Source organism: Heterodontus francisci, chromosome 34, assembly GCF_036365525.1.
Source record: "Heterodontus francisci isolate sHetFra1 chromosome 34, sHetFra1.hap1, whole genome shotgun sequence".
Lineage (NCBI taxonomy): Eukaryota > Metazoa > Chordata > Chondrichthyes > Heterodontiformes > Heterodontidae > Heterodontus > Heterodontus francisci.
In genome coordinates, this window is record NC_090404.1 from 43,978,043 (window position 1) to 44,003,730 (window position 25,688).

Consider the following 25,688-nt stretch of genomic DNA (forward strand, 5'->3'; position numbering starts at 1 on the left):
AATTAAAACCCGACCACATCTAACCCGAACCCAACTCGGCCCCATGTCCTTTGTTTTTTTTCCCGTGCCTGACCCAACTCAACTACCGGAAATTGATGACGTTTGTTCATACTCTTACTCCCCTTTCCCTCCCTGACCAAAAGGCAGCACTGCCACTGCATCTGACCCGGCCCGACCTGTCTAGTTTAGTTTAGAGATACAGCACTGAAACAGGCCCTTCGGCCCACCGAGTCTGTGCCGACCATCAACCACCCATTTATACTAATCCTACACTAATCCCATGTTCCCTACCACATCCCCACCTGTCCCTATATTTCCTAACCACCTACCTATACTAGGGGCAATTTATAATGGCCAATTTACCTATCAACCTGCAAGTCTTTTGGCTTGTGAGAGGAAACCGGAGCACCCGGAGAAAACCCACGCAGACACAGGGAGAACTTGCAAACTCCACACAGGCAGTACCCAGAATTGAACCTGGGTCGCTGGAGCTGTGAGGCTGCAGTGCTAACCACTGCGCCACTGTACCGACCTGACCCAAGCCCGAATGCCGGACCTGGAAGAGCGACACGACCTGACCCAAACCCGGCACATGTCATCGGGTACTGTCAGGTTCGGGTTGGGTAACCATGCTGTAAATGCACTCTCCTCTGGGGGAGCTGGTTTGATCATGGCCCAATCGACGACACACTCAGGGAAACTACAAGGGACTGTCTCCTGCCACTGCCCTGTCTCTCTGACCTCCTGCGGTCTTGCTTTTACTATTGGCGGGGGGGGGGGGGGGGGCGGGCTACCACCTTCACCCCCGTCAGATCATTACCTAGGAGCAGGTCAACCCCATCCACAGGCAAACTAGGGACAATCCCTACGGTCACCAATCCCGAAACTAGGTTACACTCCAGATGCACCTGGTGTACAGGTGCCGGCAGACACTGCCCTCCATTCACCATCATTCTGATGTTCACTGCACTCTCTGGGGAAAAGGTCAGGCTTTCTCTCCCAAGACTGCTTGGGCTCCTATCACCTTCCCACCCTTTGTCCTTCTAGGATTTGTCAGGGTTAACCAGGAAAGGTTCTCCCCTGGGAAACAGACTTATAAATTAAAGCAAATTCATCAGCCAGAAGGGCCGCTTGCTGGGCTCTCTGGACCCGCTGCTCCTCCACATGAGTTTTTATAGAGAGTGGGAGAGAGTGTTTAAATTCCTCTAACAGAATTACTTCTCTGGGATTCTCATAGCTGAGCTGTACTTTAAAAGCCCTCAACCACTGGTCAAAAGCCAACTGCTTGCTTCTTTCAAACTACAGATAAGTTTGATTAGCTTGTTTCCTGAGGGTTCTAAACTTTTGGCGGTAGACTTCAAAAAGCTAATTCATATGTACCGAGGATAGCATTTTTGGTCAGTTATGATTTGGTGAACTCTCATCTGACAACAGGGAATGAACCTTATGTGCTCTTCCAGTTAGCTTACTTTGTAGTAAAGGAGACCAGGTCTCAGCTGGCCATTTTAGCTGCCTTGCCAGTTTCTCAAAGGACATAAAAATCCTTCAACATCCTCCTCACTGAATTTTGGAATTAGTTGAGCGAGTGTTAACACTTCTGTACCTATCCCTGAATTACGCTCCTCTATATTGGCTATGCTTTCACTGGGGTTACTCTGTCGCCCCCTAGTTAATACAAGCAGCTTCAGCTCTCTTTCTTTGCATTCTTTCTGAAAGGTTCTTCCTCTTTCTCTCACCTCCCTCTCTTGGTCTTCACGTTCCTTCTGGAAGGCTCTTTGTTTCTCCCTCTCCTGCCTCTCTCTCTCCCTCCTTCCCTTTCCTCAAATTCAAGTTTCCTCTGTTCCAGTTGCATTTTGGCTAACAATACCTGTTGGAGTCTACCTCTACCCCTGTTTCTGCTTCTTCGGATTCAAGGGAAAAATGGTTGGCCACTAGCCTTAGGAGTTCAGACTTCCTAGCCTTGCCACATACAGTGACCCCACACTTCTCAGACATTTTTCTCAACTCCTCCATCGACAGTGCTTTTAACTTATCCCAAGTTACTTCACCCTGGCTCGGGGAGCTACTAGCTTCAGTTGCATGCATGTTAGTATTCAAGCACACACAACCACAAAATAACCTGTATTGAAATCTTGCTCTTTTTAGATTGGGAACAATTTGGCTTCCCACTTCTAATTTCTCTCGTTTGTGGGTCAATCCCAGATGAGCCCCCAAATTTCTGTTATGACCAGGTGGGAAAGGTGTCTAGGGGCTCCCTCTAAGCCTTCACCTGGTCTTACTGCAACAGGGTTTAATTTTTATACACACATTTTTAGCTCCCCCTTGGTGAATCCTTATACACCGCTTTCCAATTATAAGGAAAATAAACCAGCAAAAACAGGTTTTCTTAGGTTTAAAGAAGAAAAGTTGAATATTTAAACTCTAATTCGAATGATGCCTACAAATATACGACATGCCCATGCTAGCATGCGTATGTGATACACACATGCAAATAGAGGCAGAAAAAAACAGAAACAAAAATAAAGTGAAAGATTTGAGGCAATATCTGAAGAGTTTTTGCTACAGTTCTTTGAGCTCACTGTAGAGTCCTTGATTGTAGGTAGTTCTTGCTTTTCGTTGGGGCCCAATATGCTTCTTAAACCTTGTTCGCTGTAGAAGATTTTTCTCTCTTGGGGTTCATGTGTCTTCAGTGGATTCAAAGGCTTGTGAGAGAGAGATGCAGGCAGACAGGAGAGATCTTCTCAGTCCAGGAGCAAACAGAGACTTTGAGTTCAAATTGTTTGCACCATTCAGCAAAACCCAGGTTGCCAAGCAGGTTAGTCACGTGACTAACTGGTCTGACCTCCACCTTAGCAGTATCTGGAACGCTCCTCTTACACACAATATGGTGATCAGGGTCCATTGTGGGTTGAATGTGTCAGGGAATGGTCCTTTGCCCTTCCAAGCACTGTCTTTTGATATGCAAATGTCTTTTTCAGCCACGGCCGATCTGTTTCCAGAGAAACAAAGAAAATTGGAGCAGGAGTAGGCCATTCGGCCCTTTGGGCCTGCTCCACCATTCAAAAAAGATCATGGCTGATCACCTAATTTAGTACCCTGTTCCTGCTTTCTCCCCATATCCCTTGATCCCTTTGGCATTAAGAAGTATATCTATCTCCTTCTTGAATACATTTAATGACATGTCCTCCACTGCCTTCTGCGGTAGAGAATTCCACAGGTTCACCACCCTCTGAGTGAAGACATTCCTCCTCATCTTGGTTCTAAATGGCATACCCAGTATCCTGAGATTGTGATCCCTGGTTCAGGACACCCCCGGCATCGGGAACATCCTCCCTGCATCTAGCCTGTCCAGTCCTGTTAGAATTTTATAGGTTTCTGTGAGATCCCCTCATTCTTCTAAACTCTAGTGAATATAGGCCTAGTCGATCCAATCTCTCCTCATATGTCAATCCTACCATCCCAAGAATCAGCCTAGTAAATCTTCTTTGCACTCCCTACATACAAGAACATCCTTCCTCAGATAAGGAGACCAAAACTGCACACAATACTCCAGATGTGGTCTCACCAAGGCCCTATATAAATGCAGTAAGACATCCTGTACTCCAATCCTTGTGCAATGAAGGCCAACATACCATTCGCCTTCCTAACTGCTTGCTGCACCTGAATGCTTGCTTTCAGCGACTGGTGTACAAGGACACCCAGGTCTCGTTGCACCTCCCCCTTTCCCAATCTATCACCATTCAGATAATAATCTGCCTTTCTGTTTTTACAACCAAAGTGGATAACCTCACATTCATCCACGTTACATGGCATCTGCCATGCATTTGCCCACTCACCAAACTTGTCCAAATCACATTGTAGCCTCTTTGCAACCTCCTCACAGCTCACATTCCACCCCCCCCCCCCCCCCACCCCCCAACCCCCAGCTTTTTGTTGTCTGCAAACTTGGAAATGTTACATTTAGTTCCCTCACCCAAGTCATTAATATATATTGTGAATAGCTGGGGCTATTCACTGATCACTCTGGTACCCTACTAGTCACTGCCTGCCACTCAGAAAAAGACCCGTTTATTCCTACTCTCTGTTTCCTTTCTGTCAACCAATTCTCAATCCGTGCCAGTATATTACCCCCAATCCCATGTACATTTTGCACACTAACCTCTTATGTGGGACCTCATCAAAAGCCTTCTGAAAATCTAAATACACCACATCCACTGGCTCTCCCTTATCTATTTTACTAGTTATATCCTCAAAAAACTCCAGTAGATTTACATCCTTTATAATAGACTCTAGCATTTTCCCCACTACTGATGTAAGGCTAACTGGTCTGTAATTCCCTGTTTTTTCTCTCCCTCCTTTTTAAATATTGGGGTTACATTTGCCACCCTCCAATCTGTAGGAACTGCTCCAGAGTCTATAGAATTTTGGAAGATGACCACCAATGCATCCACTATTTCCAGGGCCACTTCCTTTAGTACTCTGGGATGTAGATTATCAGGCCCTGGGGATTTGTCAGCCTTTAACCCCATTAATTTCCCTGGCACTATTTCTTTACCAATACGGATTTCCTTCAATTCCTCCCTTTCATTAGACCCTTGGTTCCCTAACATCTCTGGGAGGTTATTTGTGTCCTCCTTTGTGAAGACAGAACCAAAGTATGTGTTTAATTGTTCTGCCATTTCTTTGTTCCCTATTACAATTTAAGGGATCTACATTTGTCTTCACTCATTTTATTTCTCTTCACATATTTGTAGATGCTTTTACAGTCAGTTTTTATGTTCCCCGCAGTTTACTCTCATACTCTATGTCCCCCGACTTAATCAATCTCTTTGTCCTCCTTTGCTGAATTCTAAACTGCTCCAAATCCTCAGACTTGCTGTTTTTTCTGGGAATTTTACATGCCTCCTCTTTGGATCTAATACTATCCCTAATGTCTTTTGTAAGCCACGGTTGAGCCACCTTTCCGGTTTTATTTTCATGCGAGACAGGAATGAACAATTGTTGTAATTCATTTAAATATTATCCATTGCCTATCCACCATCAACCCTTTTAGTAAAGTTCCCAAATCTACCAACCAACTTGCGCCTCATACCTTCGTAGTTTCCTTCATTTAGATTCTGGACCTAGTTTCAAATTCAACTCTCCAGCTTAATGAAGAATTCTATCATGTTATGGTCGCTCCTCCCCAAGGGACCCCGCACAACAAGATTGTTAATTAATCCTTTCTCATTGCACAATACCCAGTCTTGGATAGCCTGTTCTCCAGTTGGTTCCTCACCGTATTGGTCTAAAAAACCGTCACGTACACACTCCAGGAAATCCTCTTCCACCGTATTATTGCTCATTTGGTTTGACCAATCTATATCTAGATTAAATTCACCCATGATTACAGCTGCACCCTTATTGCATGTGTCTCTAATTTCCTGTTTAATGCCATCCCTTACATCTCCACTGCTGTTTGGGGGCCTATAGACAAACCCCACCAACGTTTTCTGCCCCTTGGTGTTTCTTAGCTCCACCCATACAGATTCCACATCATGATTTTCTGAGCCAATATCCTTCCTCCCTATTGCATTGATTTCCTCCTTTACTAATAATGCGACCCCACCTCCTTTCCCTTTCTGCCTGTCCTTCCTAAATATTGAATACCCCCGGATGTTCAGTTCCCATCCTTGGTCACCCTGCAACCATGTCTCCATAATCACAACTATATCATAACTGTTTATATCTATTTGCGCTGTTAATTCATCTACCTTATTGCATTAAGACACAATGCCTTTAAACACGTCTTTTTAACATTGTTAGTCATCTTAGCTTTATTTTGCACTCTGGCCACATTTGTTTCTCGCTTGTGTTTTCTCTGCCTTCCACTTTTGCTTCTTGCCTTTCTGTCTTTCATTCCTATCCTTGTTTTCCTCTCCTCTGTCTCCCTGCTCAGATTCTCATCCTCCTGCCATTCTAGTTAAAACCTTCCCCGACAGCACTGGCAAACACCACCTCCCCCCAGCACCAACCCCCCACCCCCCCCTCCACCCCACCCGAGGAAATTGGTCCCAGTCCTGCCAAGATGCAACTCATCCAGCTTGTACTGGTTCCACCTTCCCCAGAACCGGTCCCAATGTCCCAGGAATCTGAATCCCTCCCCTCGACACCATTTTTCCAGCCATGTATTCATCTGATATATCCTGCTATTTCTGCTCTCGCTAGCATGTGGCACCGATAGTAATCCTGAGATTACTACCTTTGAGGTCCTATTTTTAAATTTACATCCTAACTCACTATATTCAGCTTGTAGGACCTTATCCCTTTTTTAACCTATGTCGTTAGTACCAATATGTACCACGACAACTGGCTGCTCACCCTCCCCCCTCAGAATGCCCTGCAGCTGCTCAGAGACATCCTTGACCCGAGCACCAGTGAGGCAACATACCATCCTGGAGTCTCTTCTGCGGCAGCAGAAACACTTGTCTGTTCCCCTTACAATTGAATCCCCTATCACTATAGCCCTGACACTCTTCTTCCTCCTGTCCTGTGCAGCAGAGCCACCCATGGTGCCATGAACTTGGCTCTTGCTGTAGTCCACTGAGCCATCTCCCCCAACAACATCCAAAGCGGTATATCTGTTTAGAGAGGGGGACGGCCACAGGGGACTCCTGCACTACCTGTCTTCATCTACTCTGCCTGGTGGTCACCCATTCCCTTTCTGCATTTGCCTGCGGTGTGGTACTGTCCATCCGACTGCTCACCACCTCTGGTCCAGTACACCTACTCAGCATCTATGCTCCAACACTCTGCTCCCCACCTGAAGTTAAAAACCAGTTCTATGAGGAACTCCATAATATCATTAGTAGCATCCCCAATACCGAACATCTATTCCTGCTGGGGGACTTTGATGCCAGGGTTGGGGCCGACCATGACTCTTGGCCCTCCTGCCTTGGGCGCTATGGAATTGGAAGGATGATTGAGAATGGATAGAGACTGCTTGAGTTGTGTACCTATCATAACCTCTGCATCACCATCTCGTTCTTTCATATGAAACCCTGTCACCAGGTTTCTTGGAGGCATCCAAGATTGCATCGTTGGCACCAGCTGGACCTCATCGTCACAAGGTGAGCCTCCTTAAACAGCGTTCAAATCACACGCAGCTTCCACAGTGCGGACTGTGACACCGACCACTCCCTGGTGTGCAGCAAGGTTAGACTCAAACCAAAGAAGCTCCATCAGTCCAAGCAGAAGGGCCACCCGCGCATCAACACTAACAGAATTTCTTATCCACAGCTGTTACATAAGTTTCTAAATTCACTTGAAAAAGCCCTTCAAAACACTCCTACAGGGGATGCAGAGACCAAGTGGGCCCACATCAGAGACGTCATCTATGACTCAGCAATGACCACCTCTGGCAAACGTGTGACACAGAATGCAGACTGGTTTCAATCTCACTTTGAAGAGCTGGAACCTGTCATAGCCGCTAAGCGCATCGCACTGCTGAACTACAAGAAAGCCCCCAGTGAGTTAACATCCGTAGCACTTAAAGCAGCCAGAAGCACTGCACAAATGACTACTGGCAACACCTATGCAGCCGTATTCAGCTGGCCTCAGACACCGGAAACATCAGAGGAATGTATGATGGCATTAAGAGAGCCTTGGGCCAACCATCAGGCTTTAGAGCAGAGAGATCCACCATTGACATGCTGTTCTCCCTTCACCAGCTGAAGGAGAAATGCCGCGAACAACTTATGACTCTCTGCGTTGCTTTCATTGATCTCACCAAAGCCTTTGACCTCGTCAGCAGACATCGGCTCTTCAGACTACTAGCAAAGATCGGATGTCCACCAAAGCTACTAAGTATTATCACCTCATTCCATGACAATATGAAAGGCACAATTCAGCATAGCGATGCCTCATCAGACCCCTTTCCTATCCTGAGTGGCATGAAACAGGGCTGTGTTCTCGCACCTACACTGTTTGGGATCTTCTTCTCCCTGCTGAAGTCTTAAGAAGGAATTTTCCTCTACACAAGATCAGGGGGCAGGTTGTTCAACCTTTCCCATCTAAGAGCGAAGACCAAAGTACGGAAAGTCCTCATCAGGGAACTCCTCTTTGCTGACGATGCTGCATTAACATCTCACACTGAAGAGTGTCTGCAGAGACTCATTGACAGGATTGCGGCTGCCTGCAACAAATTTGGCCTAACCATCAGCCTCAAGAAAACGAACATCATGGTACAGGACGTCAGAAATGCTCCATCAATCAATATTGGCGACCACGCTCTGGAAATGGTTCAAGAGTTCACCTACCTAGGCTCAACTATCACCAGTAACCTGTCTCTCGATGCAGAAATCAACAAGCGCATGGGAAAGGCGTCCGCTGCTATGTCCAGACTGGCCAAGAGGGTGTGGGAAAATGGCGTACTGACATGGAACACAAAATTCCGAGTGTATCAAGCCTGTGCCCTCATTACCTTGCTCTACGGCAGTGAGGCCTGGACAACGTATCTCAGCCAAGAGTGACATCTCAATACATTCCATCTTTGCTGCCTCCGGAGAATCCTTGGCATCAGGTGGCAGGATCGTATCTCCAACACAGAAGTCCTCGAGGCGGCCAAGATCCCCAGCTTATACACACTACTGAGCCAGCGGCGCTTGAGATGGCTTGGCCATGTGAGCCGCATGGAAGATGGCAGGATCCCCAAGGACACATTGTACAGCAAGCTCGTCACTGGCATCAGACCCACCGGCCGTCCATGTCTCCGCTTTAAAGACGTCTGCAAACGCGACATGAAGTCCTGTGACAATGATCACAAATCATGGGAGTCAGTTGCCAGCGATCGCCAGAGCTGGTGGGCAGCCATAAAGGCGGGGCTAAAGTGTGGCAATTCGAAGAGACTTAGCACTTGGCAGGAAAAAAGACAGATGCGCAAGGGGAGAGCCAACTGTGTAACAGCCCCGTCAACCAATTTTATCTGCAGCGCCCGTGGAAGAGTCTGTCACTCTAGAATTGGTCTTTAAAGCCACTCCAGGCACTGCTTCACAAACCACTAACCACCTCCAGGCGCTTACCCATTGTCTCTCGAGAAAGAAGGCCAAAGAAGAAGAAGAAGGCCCCCTCATTAAACGTGCTATCCACACTGATCTCAGCATCGCAGATGCTCCACAGTGAAACCACCCACAGCTCCAGCTCCATAATGCAGATTTCGAGTAGCTGCAGCTGGAGACACTTCCTGCACGTGTGTTCACACTGGACACTGGAAGTGTCCCCGACTTCCCACATTGCACAGGAGGAGCACTCCACACTGCTGAGCTGCTTGCCATGACTTACCCTTAATTAACTAAAAAATTGGAGATTATTTACACTCAGGATCTTAATTCCCTTAAAAAAAGACTTACTATATAAAAAAAAACTGTAGACCTTGCCATACTCCCAATAAGCTTTATTACCACTAGTACACTTTACTAATACTAATAAAACCTTACAATTAACTGATAAATTACCCGAGTGTCGAAAAATAACAAAATACCCACCAACCCGTCACTTAGCTGTTTCCCTGTGACGCCACTTTTTTATTTTTTTCTTCGAATGTGGGGCGCTCATAGACTGAGCCCTGCTCTCCCGCTGCTTCTCTCCGAATCTCCAAGGTTCAGGCGTGCTTTTCTTCAGTCCAGTTACAGTTTAAAATCAATGTTCATGACAAAATTAATGTGCCTCATTCTTGGCCAGTGGGGGCCTAGAATGACACTGTCCTAAGTGGCTTCCCCCTTATTTTGAAATTTTGGCCCCTGGTTCTGGACTCCTCAACCAGGGGAAAACTCTTAATTCTTCTCTCCCTTTTAAGTATTTTGTAGGTTTCAATAAGATCACCTCTCATTCTTCAAAACTCTAGAGAATACAGGCCCAGTTTTCCCAGTTTCTCTTCATAGGATAGTCCCTTCATTGAATTCTGGTGAACCTTCATTGCACTCCCTATATGGCAATAATATCCTTCTTAAGATAGGGGGAGCAAAACTGCACACAGCACTCCAAGTGCAGTCTGGCCAAGGTTCTATACAATTAAAGCAAGACTTCACTACTCCTATAAATCCTCTTGTGATAAAGGCCAACATACCATTAGCCTTCCTAATTGCTTGTTGCTCAGGACTTGCTTCCTTAGGACAATCTGGTAGTTTCATGGTCACAATTACTGATACTAGATTTTTTATCCCATATTTATTTAATTGATTGAGTTTAACTCCCTGAATTGCCATGGTGGGATTTTAATTCATCTCTCTGCATCATTAGTCCAGGCCTCTGGATTACTAGTTCAGTAACATAACCAACTATGCTACAGCAACCCCACTATGGGGAGAGATTAAGTAGACCAGGCCTATATTCCCTGCAGTTTAGATGAATGTCATGTGATCTGATGGAAAAATAATACATTCTTAAGGGACCTGGTAGGGCAGATGCTGAGGAAATGTTTCCCCCGTCTGGGGAATCTAGAACACAGGGTCACAATCTCAGGATAAGGGATGGCCATTTAGGAATTAAATGGAGAGGTTTCTTCACTGAAAAGGTTGTGAATCTTTGGAATTGTCTTCCCCAGGGAGCAGTGGATGCTCAGTTGTTGAGTATATTTCAGAGATTGATAGATTTTTGGGTACTAAGGGAATTAAGGGATATGGGGATAGTGCGGGAAGGTGGAGTTGAGGTAGGTCAGCCATGATCTGGGTGAATGGCAGAGCAGGATGGAAGGGCCAAATGGCCTCCTCCAGCTCCTATTTCTTATGTTCATTAAACCTCAGTCTGGTTCCTCTCGAGCTGCTGAGTGAGTGAATTAAATCTTTCTTGACAAATCACCAAGATACCAGATGACAAATCATGACCGAAACATCATTTATTGGTTACAAATCACAACTTAGTTAAATCTGGACACACAGACACTTTATAAACATGGAAAACACATTTAAATGTAATCAGAGTTATCCAACAGTTGAGCACCAATAGGGAGAGTAACAAAACAAGTAACAAATGCAGGGGTGAGAGTGGCCAAAGATCAAAAGGTATGAAAATTAGTGGCCGAAGACAAAGTCTGAATTTATTTGACAAGGAATCATGTAATTATAACACTGTTATTGAAGCAGACTGATTGGGTAATGGTAATTTTATACAATTTTGCATATGTAATTAATAAAATTACACTGTACTCAGAATACAATTTCATGAGACTTACCTCAGTGTCCTGCTTCTGCCCATTTATAGCTTGCTCATGTAAAAGATGTTCTGTGAAGATGTGTCAACTTTAATGGAAAGCAATATATATAAGCATACCAGATGGCACATTCTGGTACCTTGGTAAGTGATGTGCACAAATCAGTAGATATATAAATTAATAAAAAGTAAACATTTTTGAGACATTGACAATCCAGAAGCTTGAACATAAGCAGGGTCATTTTTCTTATTTTGTGCTATGACATAATCACCTGAATGATGCAGAAAGTCAAACCAGGTAGGGAGGATTGTATACCAGTTATACAGCCTGTCCAATTTACTGTCCATTAATTTAAATGGACAGGAATATCACATACATTCTGTTAGGAGCATGTGATACTCCTGATCCAATTTTCTTTTAGACAATTATTTACCTCCAAGAACTAAAAGAGGAAAATAACCTTATTAACTTTCACAAATGTGGTGTCTCTATAGATAGAATTGCTTGTTTTTAAATGTCATGACTCATGGTAGATTTTATAATTTGATATAATTAGTCACATTATAAAGATTCTCAACTAAAAATAATCTTGTTTGCAGTGACGATCTGATTAAAATCGTAATGAAAACTAATTTAAAAAATGGGGTTTTCCTCTTCAAATGCAACATAAACATTGTACCACATCTTGTTAGTGACAGTGGAAAAGTAATGAGACTAGTGTTGTACCTCTAGGAAGCAAATCCTGCACTCTGGGTCCCACTACCTGGTGGGACGTCCTGCCCCATGTGCCCAAAGATTTGCAGGTCGAGAATCAGCCTGTTCAGTGACCTGAAGACCCATGGCAGAAACTCATGACCGTGAGTACATGTCATCCTCGACAACCTCTACAGTAACAAGTTTGAGGTTCTGTAACATCATCCCCAAATCAGGCTCAAATGTTTGGTAATGGCCCTGTGACAATGCAGCAGGTCCAATGGACAGCTGTATATCCCAACAGTGATGAACACTTCTGGCTCCTGTTCTACTGCACCAATTGCGTTGGCCTGGAGAAAGGCAGCACTCTGTATATACCTGTTCATACATGTACAGAGTATTGTGCCATCAGTCTCAGAAGCCCAGTGACCATTTCTAGTGACTGCAGAGAGCTCACAGGATAGTTGCAATGTAGCCAATACACAGCACTTGTGGTGCAGGACAGCCTTTTCCAGATAATCCTAAGCAATGCCAAACCACACATTGAGAAAGATGGCCAGAGTTACACTCCTTGCCTTGCATCACTTTGGTGCAAAAGACGGCTTCACACTGACTCAAGGTTTACAGCAGGGTTGTCCAACCTTTTCAAGCAGGGGGCCACATTACAATTTTTGTCTTACATGGGGGGCAGATGAACCAATTTCAGAAAGATAAAGGCATTAAAACATATCTTACTATTAATCAAATCAAAAACAAAGGTGCATTTTTTTAAAGAAGTTTTAAATGAGAAGACTAATTTATTGACTTACTTTCTGGTCACTAGACTGGACACTGGCTTCATGAGATACCTGGCATTTTCCTGCCTGCACAAGTAGTCAATGTTTGCCCGCACACTTGTTGTGATACAGAGTATTCTAGATATATGTCATTCTGTCAGGAGTGATCTTGATCATTCTATCTCCCTCTCTCTTTACCCACCTCTCTGTCTGACCACTCTCTCTCTTTCTGCCCCCCTCTCTTTGCTACACTCTCTGTCTGCCCCCTCCCTCTCTCCGCACCCGTCTCCCTCCCTCTGTGCCTGCCTCTCTCCCTCACTATCTCTCTCCCTCTGCACCAGCCCCCTCTCTTTCTCTGTGCCCTCCACCCTCTCGCACTCTCTGCACCACCCCTTCTCTGCACCCTTCTCCCTCCCGCTGCTCCGCTTCCCTCTCCGCCCCCACTCTCTCTCTCTCTCTCTGCCCCTACCCTCTCTCCCTCTCTCTGCCCCCCACCCTCTCCCTCTCTCTGCCCCCCACCCTCTCCCTCTCTCTGCCCCCCACCCTCTCCCTCTCTCTGCCCCCCACCCTCTCCCTCTCTCTGCCCCCCACCCTCTCCCTCTCTCTGCCCCCCACCCTCTCTGAGATTTGCAGAGAGCAGGAACGTTCAGCAGATGGTTGATCCGTTTTTCTTAAATCTCAAGTCCGTTTCACAGCTGACAGATCCGGACATCGGGATCAGCAGTTTCTGAACTTTGGACAGATTCGGGGTTTTCCAGCAGGCTTTTAAACAATCCTGAATCTGTCCGAAGATCAGAAACTGCTGATCCTGATTTCCAGCGTGATTTTTTTTATAAAGCCGGTCAGCAAGAAGACGACTAAGGGAAATTTCTCATCTCCTGTCACGGACCCCTGATGAGGATGAGGAACGGCCCGGGTACAGTTTACACCCGAGGGCCGGATGGAAACCTTTGGCAGGCTGGATCCTGGCCCCCGGGTTGTATGTTGGACAACCCTGGTTTACAGTGTGGGGCAGTAGACAGTGAAAGTGGAGATGAACAATGAATGGAATTCAGCCATACACCTGAACAAACAGATAAGTGGAAATTCCAGATCACTTCAGTTGCTGCAAAGCACAGGACATATGAAGTTTATACAGTTCATGTTCACTGCAGGATATTCACATTCAGTAACCAGTTTGTGCAGAGTTTTCAGAAATTATTTCAGACACACACTGCTGTGTAAATGGAAGCAAGTTTCAAATTCCTATTGACAGACCAATGTTTTTGCTGCAGACCAGCGACTTGCCAGCTACTGATCCTGCACCAGTAATTTTAAACCATGTCAAATGAGCTGTGTCAGTTCTCAGGTGGTCTCTGCTAAGATATCACATGACTGCAAAAACAAACATTGGGGAATTGCCATGCGTAAGAACATAAGAAGTGAGAGCAGAAGTCGGCCATTCGGCCCCTTTAGCCTGCTCCACCATTCAATATCATGGCTGATCTGTTTGTGTCTTGACTTCCACATTCCCATCTACCCTCGATAACCTTTCATTCCCTTGCCTAATGAGAATCTATCTACCCCGCCTTAAAAAATTCAATGACCACACCTCTACCACCTTCTGAGGCAGAGAGTTCCAAAGTTGCACAACCCTCTGAGAAAAAACTTCTCCATCTCTGTCCTAAAAGGGCAGCCACTCATTTTAAACCAGTGTCCCCTAGTTCTGGACTCACCCACAACAGGAAACATCCTTTCCACATCCACCTTGTCAAGACCGTTCAGGATCTTATATACTTCAATCAAGTCTCGTCTCATTCTTCTAAACTCCAATGAAAATAATCCCAGTCTGTCCAACCTTTCCTCATAAGACAACCCATTCATTCCAGCTATCAATCTAATAAACCTCCTCTGAACCGCTTCCAACACATTTGCATCCATCCTTAAATCAGGAGCCCAAAACAGCACACAGTATTCGAGATGTGGTCTCACCAATGTCCTGTATAACGGAAGCATAACATCCTTACTTTTATTTTCAATTCCTCTCATAAACAATAGCATTCCATTAGCCTTCTTTATTACTTTTTGTGACTCATGCACAATACCTAGAACCCTCTGCGCCTCTGAATCCTGCAGTCGTTCTCCGTTTAAGTAATACTGCTTTTTAATTCTTCCTTTCAAAGTGAACAATTTCATGTTTTCCCACATTGTACTCCATCTGCCAGATTTTGCCGACTCACTCAACCTATCTAAATTGGTCTGCAATCTTATGTCCTCTTCACAACATACTTTCCTACCTATCTTTGTGTCATCTGCAAATTTAGCGACCATGCCATCACTCCCCTCATCTAAGTCATTGATATAAATTGTAAAAAGTTAAGGCCCCAGCACAGACCCCTGCAGGACTCCACTCGTAACATCCTGCCACTCAGAAAAGGACCCATTTATGCCTACTTTCTGCCAGCCAATCTTCTCTTCATGCTAATATGTTACCCCTGACACCATGAGTTTCCACTATGTGCAATAACCCTTTATGTGGCACCTTGCCAAATGCCGTCTGGAAATCCAAGTACAGTAAGTCAACGAGCTCCCCTTTATCCACAGTGCATGTTAATCATTCAAAGAATTCCAATAAATTGGTTAAACATGATTTCCCTTTCACAAAACCTTGCTGACTATTCCCAAATATCTTGAGTTTTTTTAAGTGCCCAGTACAGCCTCCTTAATGATCGATTCCAAACATCTTCCCCATGACAGGTCTGTGTATATACACACACCTCCTTTTTAGCCATTTACAGAAGACAGACACACTTAAGTTGTGAGGGAATATGCAGTTCCAGCCTCTTTCTTTTCTGTTTGAAGTTTATTTCCACCAAGGTGTAAGAAAATAAAAAAATAAAGACAACTTAAAAACAGCTTTGTAGTAGTCCAGCATTAATAAAAAGTCAGTAAGGGAGAAGCCAATGGTGGATTTCTCAAACCCCAATGTCAGGTTTCTGCCAAATGGCAGATTTCCCTCATCCCCGATTTACTTGTGAACTCGCTGGTGTTTCAGCAGGTTGGATGACTGAGTGAATCCCTTCCCACAATCTGGGCAGGTGAACTGCCTCTCCCCAGTGTGAACTCGCTGATGTGTCAGCAGGTTGGATAACTGAGTGAATCTCTTACCACACTCTGAGCAAGTGAACGGTTTCTCCCCTGTGTGAACTCGCTGGTGTGTCAGCAGGGAGGATGACCGAGTGAATCCCTTCCCACAATCTAAGCAGGTGAACGGCTTCTCCCCAGTGTGAACTTGCTGGTGTGTCAGCAGGTCGGATGAAGTAGTGAATCCCTTCCCACACTCTGAGCAGGTGAATGGCCTCTCCCCAGTGTGAACTCGCTGGTGTGTCAGCAGGTGGGATGAAGTAGTGAATCCTTTCCCACACTCTGAGCAGATGAATGGCCTCTCCCCAGTGTGTACTCGCTGGTGTCTCAGCAAGTCAGATGAAGTAGTGAATTGCTTCTCACACTCAGCGCAGGTAAATGGCCTTTCCCCAGTGTGAACTCGCTGATGTGTCAGCAAGTGGGATAAAGTAGTGCATCCCTTCCCACACTCGGAGCACGGGAACGGCCTCTCCCCAGTGTGAACTCGCTGGTGTGTCAGCAGATGGGATGACTGAGTGAATCTCTTCCCACACACAGAGCAGGTGAACGGCCTCTCTCCAGTGTGAACTCGCTGGTGTGTCAGCAGGGCGGATAACCCAGTGAATCTCTTACCACATTCCGAGCAGGTGAACGGCCTCTCCCCAGTGTGAACTCGCTGGTGTGTCAGCAGGTTGCATGACTGAGTGAATCCCTTCCCACACTCTGGGCAGGTGAATGGTCTCTCCCCAGAGTGAACTCGCTGGTGTGTCAGCAGGTGCGATAACTGAGTGAATCCCTTCCCACACTCTGGGCAGGTGAATGGCCTCTCCCCAGTGTGAACTCGCTGGTGTGTCAGCAGGACAGATGACTGAGCAAATCCCTTCCCACACTCTGAGCAGGTGAACGGTCTCTCCCCAGTGTGAATGCGCTCATGTACAGTGAGTTCAGATGATCGCTTGAACCCAGTCCCGCAGTGAGAACACCTGAATGGTCTCTCGTCAGTGTGAACATGTTGATGGGACATCAGTTCAGCAGAATTTTTTACAGCAATTCCCAACAGAATGGATGTATCAAAGGTCTCTCGTCAGTGTGAACTCACTGATGTGTCAGTAAGTAGGATTCATTGTTTCCATTCTGACACTCAGCGCAGGTGAACGGCCTCTCCAGAGTGTGACTGTGTGGATGAGTTTCCAGCTCAACTGGATAATTCAATCCCGTTCCACAGTTCCCATATTTACATGGTTTCTTCCCACTGTGACTGCGCTTATGTTTCGACAGGCAAGATGATTGGCTGAAACCTCGTCCATAGACAGAACATGTGTACAGTTTCTCCCCACTGTGATCGCTGCTTATTCCTCTCACATTCAAAATCCAGTGATATTTGGGCGACTCCTTCAGATCCTGATCTGATGTTTGCTTTGCATTTCACAGCTGCAATTTCTCCCCTTCTAAAACCCTGTGAAATTGATTTAAAACAGAAGAAAAAGATTGAGAACCCACAAAAACACAAAGGCAGGTTGTGAAATGGAGCTGAATGAATCTGGTAAATTATGGGACTGGCAATAGGAAAAAGTGACCATGAAAGCTGCTGGATTGATGTACAACCCCAATTGGTTCACTAATGTCCTTCAGGGAAGGGAACCTGCCACCCAGTCTGGACCTACACAAGACTCTGCCCTCTATAGGAGGACAGAGAGAGAGGGGGAGGGATGGAGGGGCAAGGAGAGGAGAGGCATTTTATATATCTACAGCTCGATCAGAACTCTGACAGAGCCTCCCAAACCCTCAATTTCCATCATCGAGAAGGACCAGGGTAGCAGGTGTATGTGAACACCATCACCTCCAAGTTCCCCTCCAAGTCACACACCATCCTGACTTGTCTGACATCCAGTACTGGATGAACAGAAATTTCCTCGAATTAAATATTGGGAATCTGAAGCCATTGTCTTCAGTTCCTGCGACAAACTCCACTCCCAACTCTATTCCTCTCTCTATGGAAACTGTCTGAGGCTAAACCAGACCGTTCATAAATTTGGGGTCATATTTGACCCCGAGATGAGTTTCCGACTGCATATCAGCACCATCACTCAGACCACCTATTTCCACCTCAGTAACATCAGCAGACTTCGCCACTGTCTCAGCTCATCTGCCTCTGAAACTTACATCCATGTATTTGTTACCTCCCAACTTGACTATTCTAACACATTCCTGGCCGGCCTCCCACATTCTACCCTCCATAAACATGAGATCATCCAAATCTCTGCTGCCTGTGTCCTTACTCAAACCAAGTCCTCTTCACCCATCACCACTGTGCTCACTGACGTACACAGTTAAGCAGCACCTCAATTTTAAAATCCTCATCCTCACTTTCAAATCCCTCCATTCCCTCGTCCCTCACTATCTCTATAATCTTCTCCAGCCCTACAACCCTCCGAGAGATCAGGGCTTATCTAATTCTGGCATCTTGAGCATCCCTGATTGTCATTGGTGGCCGACCCTTCAGCTGCCAAGGCCATAAGCTTTGGAAATCCCTCCCTAATCCTCTCCGCCTCGCTACCTCAACCTCACCTTCCGTGCTTCAGACACTTCTTAAAACCCACCTTTTTACTCAAGCTTTTGGTCATCTGCTCTAATATCTCCTTTTGTGACTCAGTGTTATATGTTACTTTATAACACTCCTGTGAAACACCTTGGAACATTTTATTACGTTAAAGACGCTATATAAATACAAGTTGATGTTAACTTGGACATTTATCACCATTCCTTCATCATCACTGGGTGACAATCCTGTAACTCCTTCCCTAACACCATTGTGGGAGCATCTTCACCACACAGACTGCAGCGGTTCAAGAAGAAGGCCCACCATCACCTTCTCAATGGGTAACTGGGGATTGGTAATATACGCTGGTCTGGCTAGTGACACCCATATCCCAGGAATGAAGTAAAAAAATCACTATATGTAAATGTATTAAAAGCCTCGACAAAGTGACACTTAATTGGTTTGTCTGTGTTTCTCGACTCAATTTTGTGAGCAACGCCAGCATTAAAATAAAACCAAAATACTGTGGATGCTGGAAATCTGAAATAAACGAGAAAATACTGGAAATACTCAGCAGGTCAGGCAGCATCTGTGGTTCGAGAAACAGAGTTAACGTTTCAGGCGCCGTGAGCAGCCAGAGTCTGCAGCCTGGAACTCGGAGTGGGAGCAGGAAGAATGAGGAGAGACAATATAGTCCAACACTCACAGCAACCTCCAATCCACCTACATTACTGGGATAGGGAGACAAAGTTTAGAAACACTCAGCAACACGACTCCAGTAAAAGATCCCAGGAGGAAAAGGGGGAGCAGTGTGTGTACCTGCCCTGATATCCCCCTCCCCAGGCCTGTCAGTCAAACCCCCCACTCCTCCCAGTCCACAGCTCAGCCTAGCAGCTTCCTGCACCTTGAGCCAGCCCTGCCCAGGTGTGGCCCAGTCCAAGGGGAGTCTTTGTGGAAGCAGGGAGTGGGGACCTCCTGCCCTGTACTGTGTCCCAAATGGTTCCTCCCTCCCTCCCCTCCCCTCCCCTCCCCCAGGCCCCTTTATAACTGAACTCAGTTTCCTTTCAAGTTTTCTCCTTTGATGTTACACTTTATTAATCTTTAATTCCTCCAAAAGAGCTAGAAATCTGGTGACCGTTAACCCCGGGCCTGTCACCGGGAGAAGCCCCGCAGCTTCCACCCGCTTAGTGCAAACGCGGGGACCGGCAGCTCCTCATTAATGGTGTTGAGGCCTATACTGAGTGTTTCTAACGCCCACCCGCCGGCTCCTCCGCCGCTTACCGGCTATGGGAATCTCTCGCTGATGTGGACCCTGTTTCCTCGCGACAAATCGAACGTCTCACAATCAACTGTCCACTGCCAGTACGCATGCTCCAGATACTGCCCGTTAGTGCGCATGCGCACTCGATACTTAACCCTCCCGCGAGCAACACGGTGACTGACCATTCGCAAGTGGTGTCGGACAGGAGGACCTGTTGTCCTCCAGTCCCGCCCCTTCTTACTATTGGTCCGAAGCGGCCGTCAATCAGCCGTGTAGGCGGTGCGAGCTGAGCTTGCGCGGTGGCAGTTGCTGCGGCAGAGAGCGCGATTCATTTTATTTTTGTTTAGAGATACAGCACTGGAACAGGCTCACCGAGTCTGTGCCGACCAACAACCACCCATTTATACTAACCCTACACAAAAGTCCGAGTGTATCAAGCCTGTGTCCTCAGTACCTTGCTGTATGGCAGCGAGGCCTGGACAACGTATGTCAGCCAAGAGCGACGTCTCAATTCATTCCATCATCGCTGCCTCCGGAGAATACTTGGCATCAGGTGGCAGGACTATATCTCCAACACAGAAGTCCTCGAGGCGGTCAGGATCCCCAGCTTATACACACTACAGAGTCAGCGGCGCTTGAGATGGCTTGGCCATGTGAGCCGCATGGAAGATGGCAGGATCCCCAAAGACACATTGTACACCGAGCTCGCCACTGGTATCAGACCCACCGGCCATCCATGTCTCCGCTTTAAAGACGTCTGCAAACGCGACATGAAATCGTGTGACATTGATCACAAGTCGTGGGAGTCAGTTGCCAGCATTCGCCAGAGCTGGCGGGCAGCCATAAAGGCGGGGCTAAAGTGTGGCGAGTCGAAGAGACTTAGTAGTTGGCAGGAAAAAAGACAGAGGCGCAAGGGGAGAGCCAACTGTGTAACAGCCCCGACAATCAAATTTTTCTGCAGCACCTGTGGAAGAGCCTGTCACTCTAGAATTGGCCTTTATAGCCACTCCTCCACACACCACTGACCACCTCCAGGCGCTTACCCATTGACTCTCGAGATAAGGAGGCCAATGAGAAAACAGTAATCCCATATTCCCTACCACCTGTCTACACTGGGGCCAATTTACCTATCAACCTGCAAGTCTTTGGCTGTGGGAGGAAACCGGAGCACCCGGAGAAAACCCACGCAGACACAGGGAGAACTTGCAAACTCCGCACAGGCAGTACCCAGAATTGAACCCGGGTCGCTGGAGCTGTGAGGCTGCAGTGCTAACCACTGCGCCACTGTGCCACCCTTTTTCTTTGTCTGGCAGCATCTATGGAGGGGGAAGCAAAGTTAATGTTTCAGGTCTGTGACCTTTTATCAACTGGCAAAGGTTAGAAAAGAATCTGGTTTGAAGCAAGTGAAGGTTGGGTGGTGGATGAGGGTGAGGGAGAGATTGGGCAGAGGGCAGGAGAGATTAAATAACAAAACTGACCTGAGACAAAGGCAAAGAGTGTGTTAATGCTTGTGGTCAAAGAGAAAGCATTAGTCCAGAGAGAATGTTAACAGAATGATGAGCAGCTCTGACTACAAGGGGGACCTGATTGAAGTATACAAAATTATGAGGGGCGTAGATAGGAAGAAACTTTTTTCCTAAGTGGAGAAGTCAATAACCAAGGGGCACAGATTTAAGGTAAGAGGCAGGAGGTTTAGAGGGGAATTAAGGAAAAAAAAAAATCACCCTGGAACACACTGCCTGAAGGGGTGGTAGAGGCAGGAACACTCACAACATTTCAGAAGTATTTAGATGAGCACTTCAAACGCCATAGCATACAAGGCTATGGGCCAAGTGCTGGAAAATGGGATTAGAATAGATAGGTGCTTGATGGCTGGTGTGGACACAGTGGGCCAAAGGGACTGTTTCTGTGCTGTATAACTTTCTGACTATTGATTCTATGACTACATGAAAAGCAGGCACATGGTTAAAAAATAAAATATTAAGAAAAGGTCACTCATGCTCTGAAGTTATTGAACTCAATAATAATATAAAAGCAAAATACTGCGGATGCTGGAAATCTGAAATAAAAACAAGAAATGCTGGAACCACTCAGCAGGTCTGGCAGCATCTGTGAAAAGAGAAGCAGAGTTAACGTTTCGGGTCGGTGACCCTTCTTCAGAACTCCATTGAACTCAATGTTCAGTCCGCACGTCTGTAGAGTGCCAAATCGAAAGAGCAGGTGCTTCTCCTCGAGCTTGTGTTGATGTTCACTGGAACACTGGAGCAGGTCAAAGACAGAAATGTTGGCATGAGAGCAGGGGGGAGTGTTGAAATGGCTAGAAACCGGAAGCTCAGGATCCTGCTTGCGGACTGAGCGGAGGTGTTCTGCAAAGCGGTCACCCAGTCTGCATTTGGTCTCCCCAATGTAGAGGAGACCACATTGTGAGCAGCGAATACAGTATACTACATTGAAAGAAGTACAAATAAATCTCTGATTCACCTGAAAGGGGTGTTTGGGGCCTTGGATAGTGAGAAGAGCGGAGGCAAATGGGCAGGTATTACACCTTCTGAGATTGCATGGGATGGTGCTGTGGCAAGGGTTCAAGGTGTTGGGGTAATGGAGGAGTGGACCAGGGTGTCGCGGAGTGAATGATCCCTTTGGAATGCTGACAGGGGAGGGGAAGATGTGTTTGGTGGTGCCATCACACTGGAGGTGGCAGAAATGGCAGAGGGTGATCCTCTGGATTTGGAGGCTGGGGGGTGGAAAGTGAGGACAAGGGGAACCCTGTTGCAATTCTTTGAGGGAGGGGAAGGGGTGAGGGTAGAGGTGCGGGAAATGGGCCAGACACGGTTGAGGGCCTTGTCAACCACAGTGAGGGGGGGGTGGTAATCCTCAGTTGAGGAAAAAGGAAGACATATCAGAAGTGCTGCCATGGAAGGTAGCATCATCAGAGCAGATGTGTCGGAGATGGAGAAACTGGGATAATGGAATGGAGACATTACAGGAGGTAGGGTGTGAAGAAGTGTTGTTGAGGTAACTGTGGGAGTCGGTGGGCTTATAATGAATATTAGTAGACAGCCTGTCCCCGGAGATGGAGACAGAGAGGTTGAGGCAGGGAAGTGTCAGAGATGGACGATGTAAAGGTGAGAGAAGGGTGGAAATTGGAAGAAAAGTTGATAAAGTTTTCCGGTTCGGGGTGGGAGCAGGAAACGGCACCAATACAGTCATCAATGTACCGGAAAAAGAGTTGGGGGACGGGGCCTGAGTAGGACTGGAACAAAGAATGCTCGACCTATCCCACAAAAGGACAGGCAAAATAGGGACCCATGCAGGTACCCATAGCAACACCCTTTACTTGAAGGAAGTGAGTGGAGTTGAAGGAGAAGTTGTTCAATGTGAGAACAAGTTCAGCCAGGCGGAGGAGGGTGGTGGTGAGTAGGGACCGGTTGGGCCTCTGTTCAAGAAGCAGAGAGCCCTCAGACTGTCCTGGTGGGGGATGAAGGTGTGGAGAGATTGGATGTCCATAGTGAAGAGGGGGCAGTTAGAGCCAGGAAACTGGAAATTGTCATACTCATAGAGAGATACAGCACTGAAACAGGTCCTTCGGCCCACCGAGTCTGTGCCGACCAGCAACCACCCATTTATACTAATCCCATATTCCCAACCACATCCCCACCATTCTCCTACCACCAACCTATACTAGGGACAATTTACAATAGCCAATTTACCTATCAACCAGCATGTCTTTGGCAGTGGGAGGAAACCAGAGCACCCGGCGGAAACCCATGCGATCACAGGGAGAACTTGCAAACTCCGCAGAGGCAGGACCAAGAACCGAACCCGGGTCGCTGGAGCTGTGAGGCTGTGGTGCTAACCACTGCGACACTGTGCCGCCCATTTCTCCTCCATTTAGAGACGCTCCCTGCCCACACTCCAGTTCTCCTCCGTTTAGAGACGCTTTGTGCCCACTCTCCATTTCTTCTCAATTTAGAGATGCTCCCTGCCCACTCTATTTCTCCTTCATTTAGAGACACTCCATTTCTCATCCAGATGGAGACAGTCCCAGCCTATCCTCCATTGACTTTTTTACATTTGGGGGGCGGGAAATAATGTTCACTGTTTTATATTGGAGTTTAGGTGGTGATAATGTTCACTTTTATATTCAGTTTGGGTGGTGATAATGTTCACTTTTATATTCAGTTTGGGTGGTGATAATGTTCACTGTTTTTTATTCAGTTTGGGGGGTGATAATGTTCACTGTTTTAGATTGGAGTTTGGGTGGTGATAATGTTCACTGTTTTATATTGGAGTTTGGGGGGGGGTGATAATGTTCACTGTTTTATATTGGAGTTTGGGGGGGGGGGTGATAATGTTCACTGTTTTTATATTGGAGTTTGGGGGGGGGGTGATAATGTTCACTGTTTTTATATTGGAGTTTGGGGGGGGGGTGATAATGTTCACTGTTTTTATATTGGAGTTTGGGTGGTGATAATGTTCACTGTTTTTATATTGGACTTTGGGTGGTGATAATGTTCACTGTTTTTATATTCAGTTTGGGTGGTGATAATGTTCACTGTTTTATATTCAGTTTGGGGGGTGATAATGTTCACTGTTTTTATATTGCAGTTTGGGTGGTGATAATGTTCACTGTTTTATATTCAGTTTGGGGGGTGATAATGTCCACTATTTTATATTGGAATTTGGGTAGTGATAATGTCCACTATTTTATATTGGAGTTTGGGTGGTGATAATGTTCACTGTTTTATATTGGAGTTTGGGGGGTGATAATGTTCACTGTTTTATATTCAGTTTGGGGGGTGATAATGTTCACTGTTTTATATTGGAGTTTGGGGGGTGATAATGTTCACTGTTTTACATTGGAGTTTGGGGGCTGATAATGTTCACTGTTTTACATTGGAGTTTGGGGGCTGATAATGTTCACTGTTTTACATTGGAGTTTGGGGGCTGATAATGTTCACTGTTTTATATTGGAGTTTGGGGGCTGATAATGTTCACTGTTTTATATTCAGTTTGGGTGGTGATAATGTTCACTGTTTTATATTCAGTTTGGGTGGTGATAATGTTCACTGTTTTAGATTGGAGTTTGGGGGGGTGATAATGTTCACTGTTTTAGATTGGAGTTTGGGGGGTGATAATGTTCACTGTTTTATATTCAGTTTGGGTGGTGATAATGTTCACTGTTTTATATTGGAGTTTGGGTGGTGATAATGTTCACTGTTTTATATTGGAGTTTGGGAGGTGATAATGTTCACTGTTTTAGATTGGAGTTTGGGGGCTGATAATGTTCACTGTTTTAGATTGGAGTTTGGGGGGTGATAATGTTCACTGTTTTATATTCAGTTTGGGGGGTGATAATGTTCACTGTTTTAGATTGGAGTTTGGGGGGTGATAATGTTCACTGTTTTAGATTGGAGTTTGGGTGGCGATAATGTTCCCTGTTTTATATTCAGTTTGGGTGGTGATAATGTTCACTGTTTAATGTTGGAATTTGGGTAGTGATAATGTCCACTATTTTATATTGGAGTTTGGGGGGTGATAATGTTCACTGTTTTATATTGGAGTTTGGGGGGTGATAATGTTCACTGTTTTATATTCAGTTTGGGGGGTGATAATGTTCACTGTGTTATATTGGAGTTTGGGGGGTGATAATGTTCACAGTTTTATATTGGAGTTTGGGGGGTGATAATGTTCACTGTTATATATTGGAGTTTGGGGGGTGATAATGTTCACTGTTTTAGATTGGAGTTTGGGGGGTGATAATGTTCACTGTTATATATTCAGTTTGGGTGTTGATAATGTTCACTGTTTTAGATTGGAGTTTGGGGGGTGATAATGTTCACTGTTTTATATTGGAGTTTGGGGGGGGGGGTGATAATGTTCACTGTTTTTATATTCAGTTTGGGGGGTGATAATGTTCACTGTTTTTATATTGCAGTTTGGGTGGTGATAATGTTCACTGTTTTATATTGGAGTTTGGGGGGTGATAATGTTCACTGTTTTATATTGGAGTTTGGGGGGTGATAATGTTCACTGTTTTATATTGGAGTTTAGGGGGTGATAATGTTCACTGTTTTATATTCAGTTTGGGGGGTGATAATGTTCACTGTTTTATATTCAGTTTGGGGGGTG

General features: G+C 45.9%; 1 protein-coding gene across 1 annotated transcript in view; it reads right to left on the reverse strand.

Moving 5' to 3' along the window:
• LOC137349426 (histone-lysine N-methyltransferase PRDM9-like) overlaps positions 1–19,718 on the reverse strand; it is a 46,081-nt gene extending 26,363 nt beyond the window's left edge. The window contains exons 1-2 of the mRNA XM_068014940.1: positions 19,577–19,718; positions 15,674–17,212 (exon numbers count right to left, since the gene is read on the reverse strand). Of these exons, the coding sequence (XP_067871041.1) occupies positions 15,674–16,780 (1,107 nt within the window). The 5' untranslated portion in view covers positions 16,781–17,212; positions 19,577–19,718. The remainder of the gene's footprint in view (positions 1–15,673; positions 17,213–19,576) is intronic.
• Between the last annotated feature and the right edge of the window lie 5,970 nt (positions 19,719–25,688).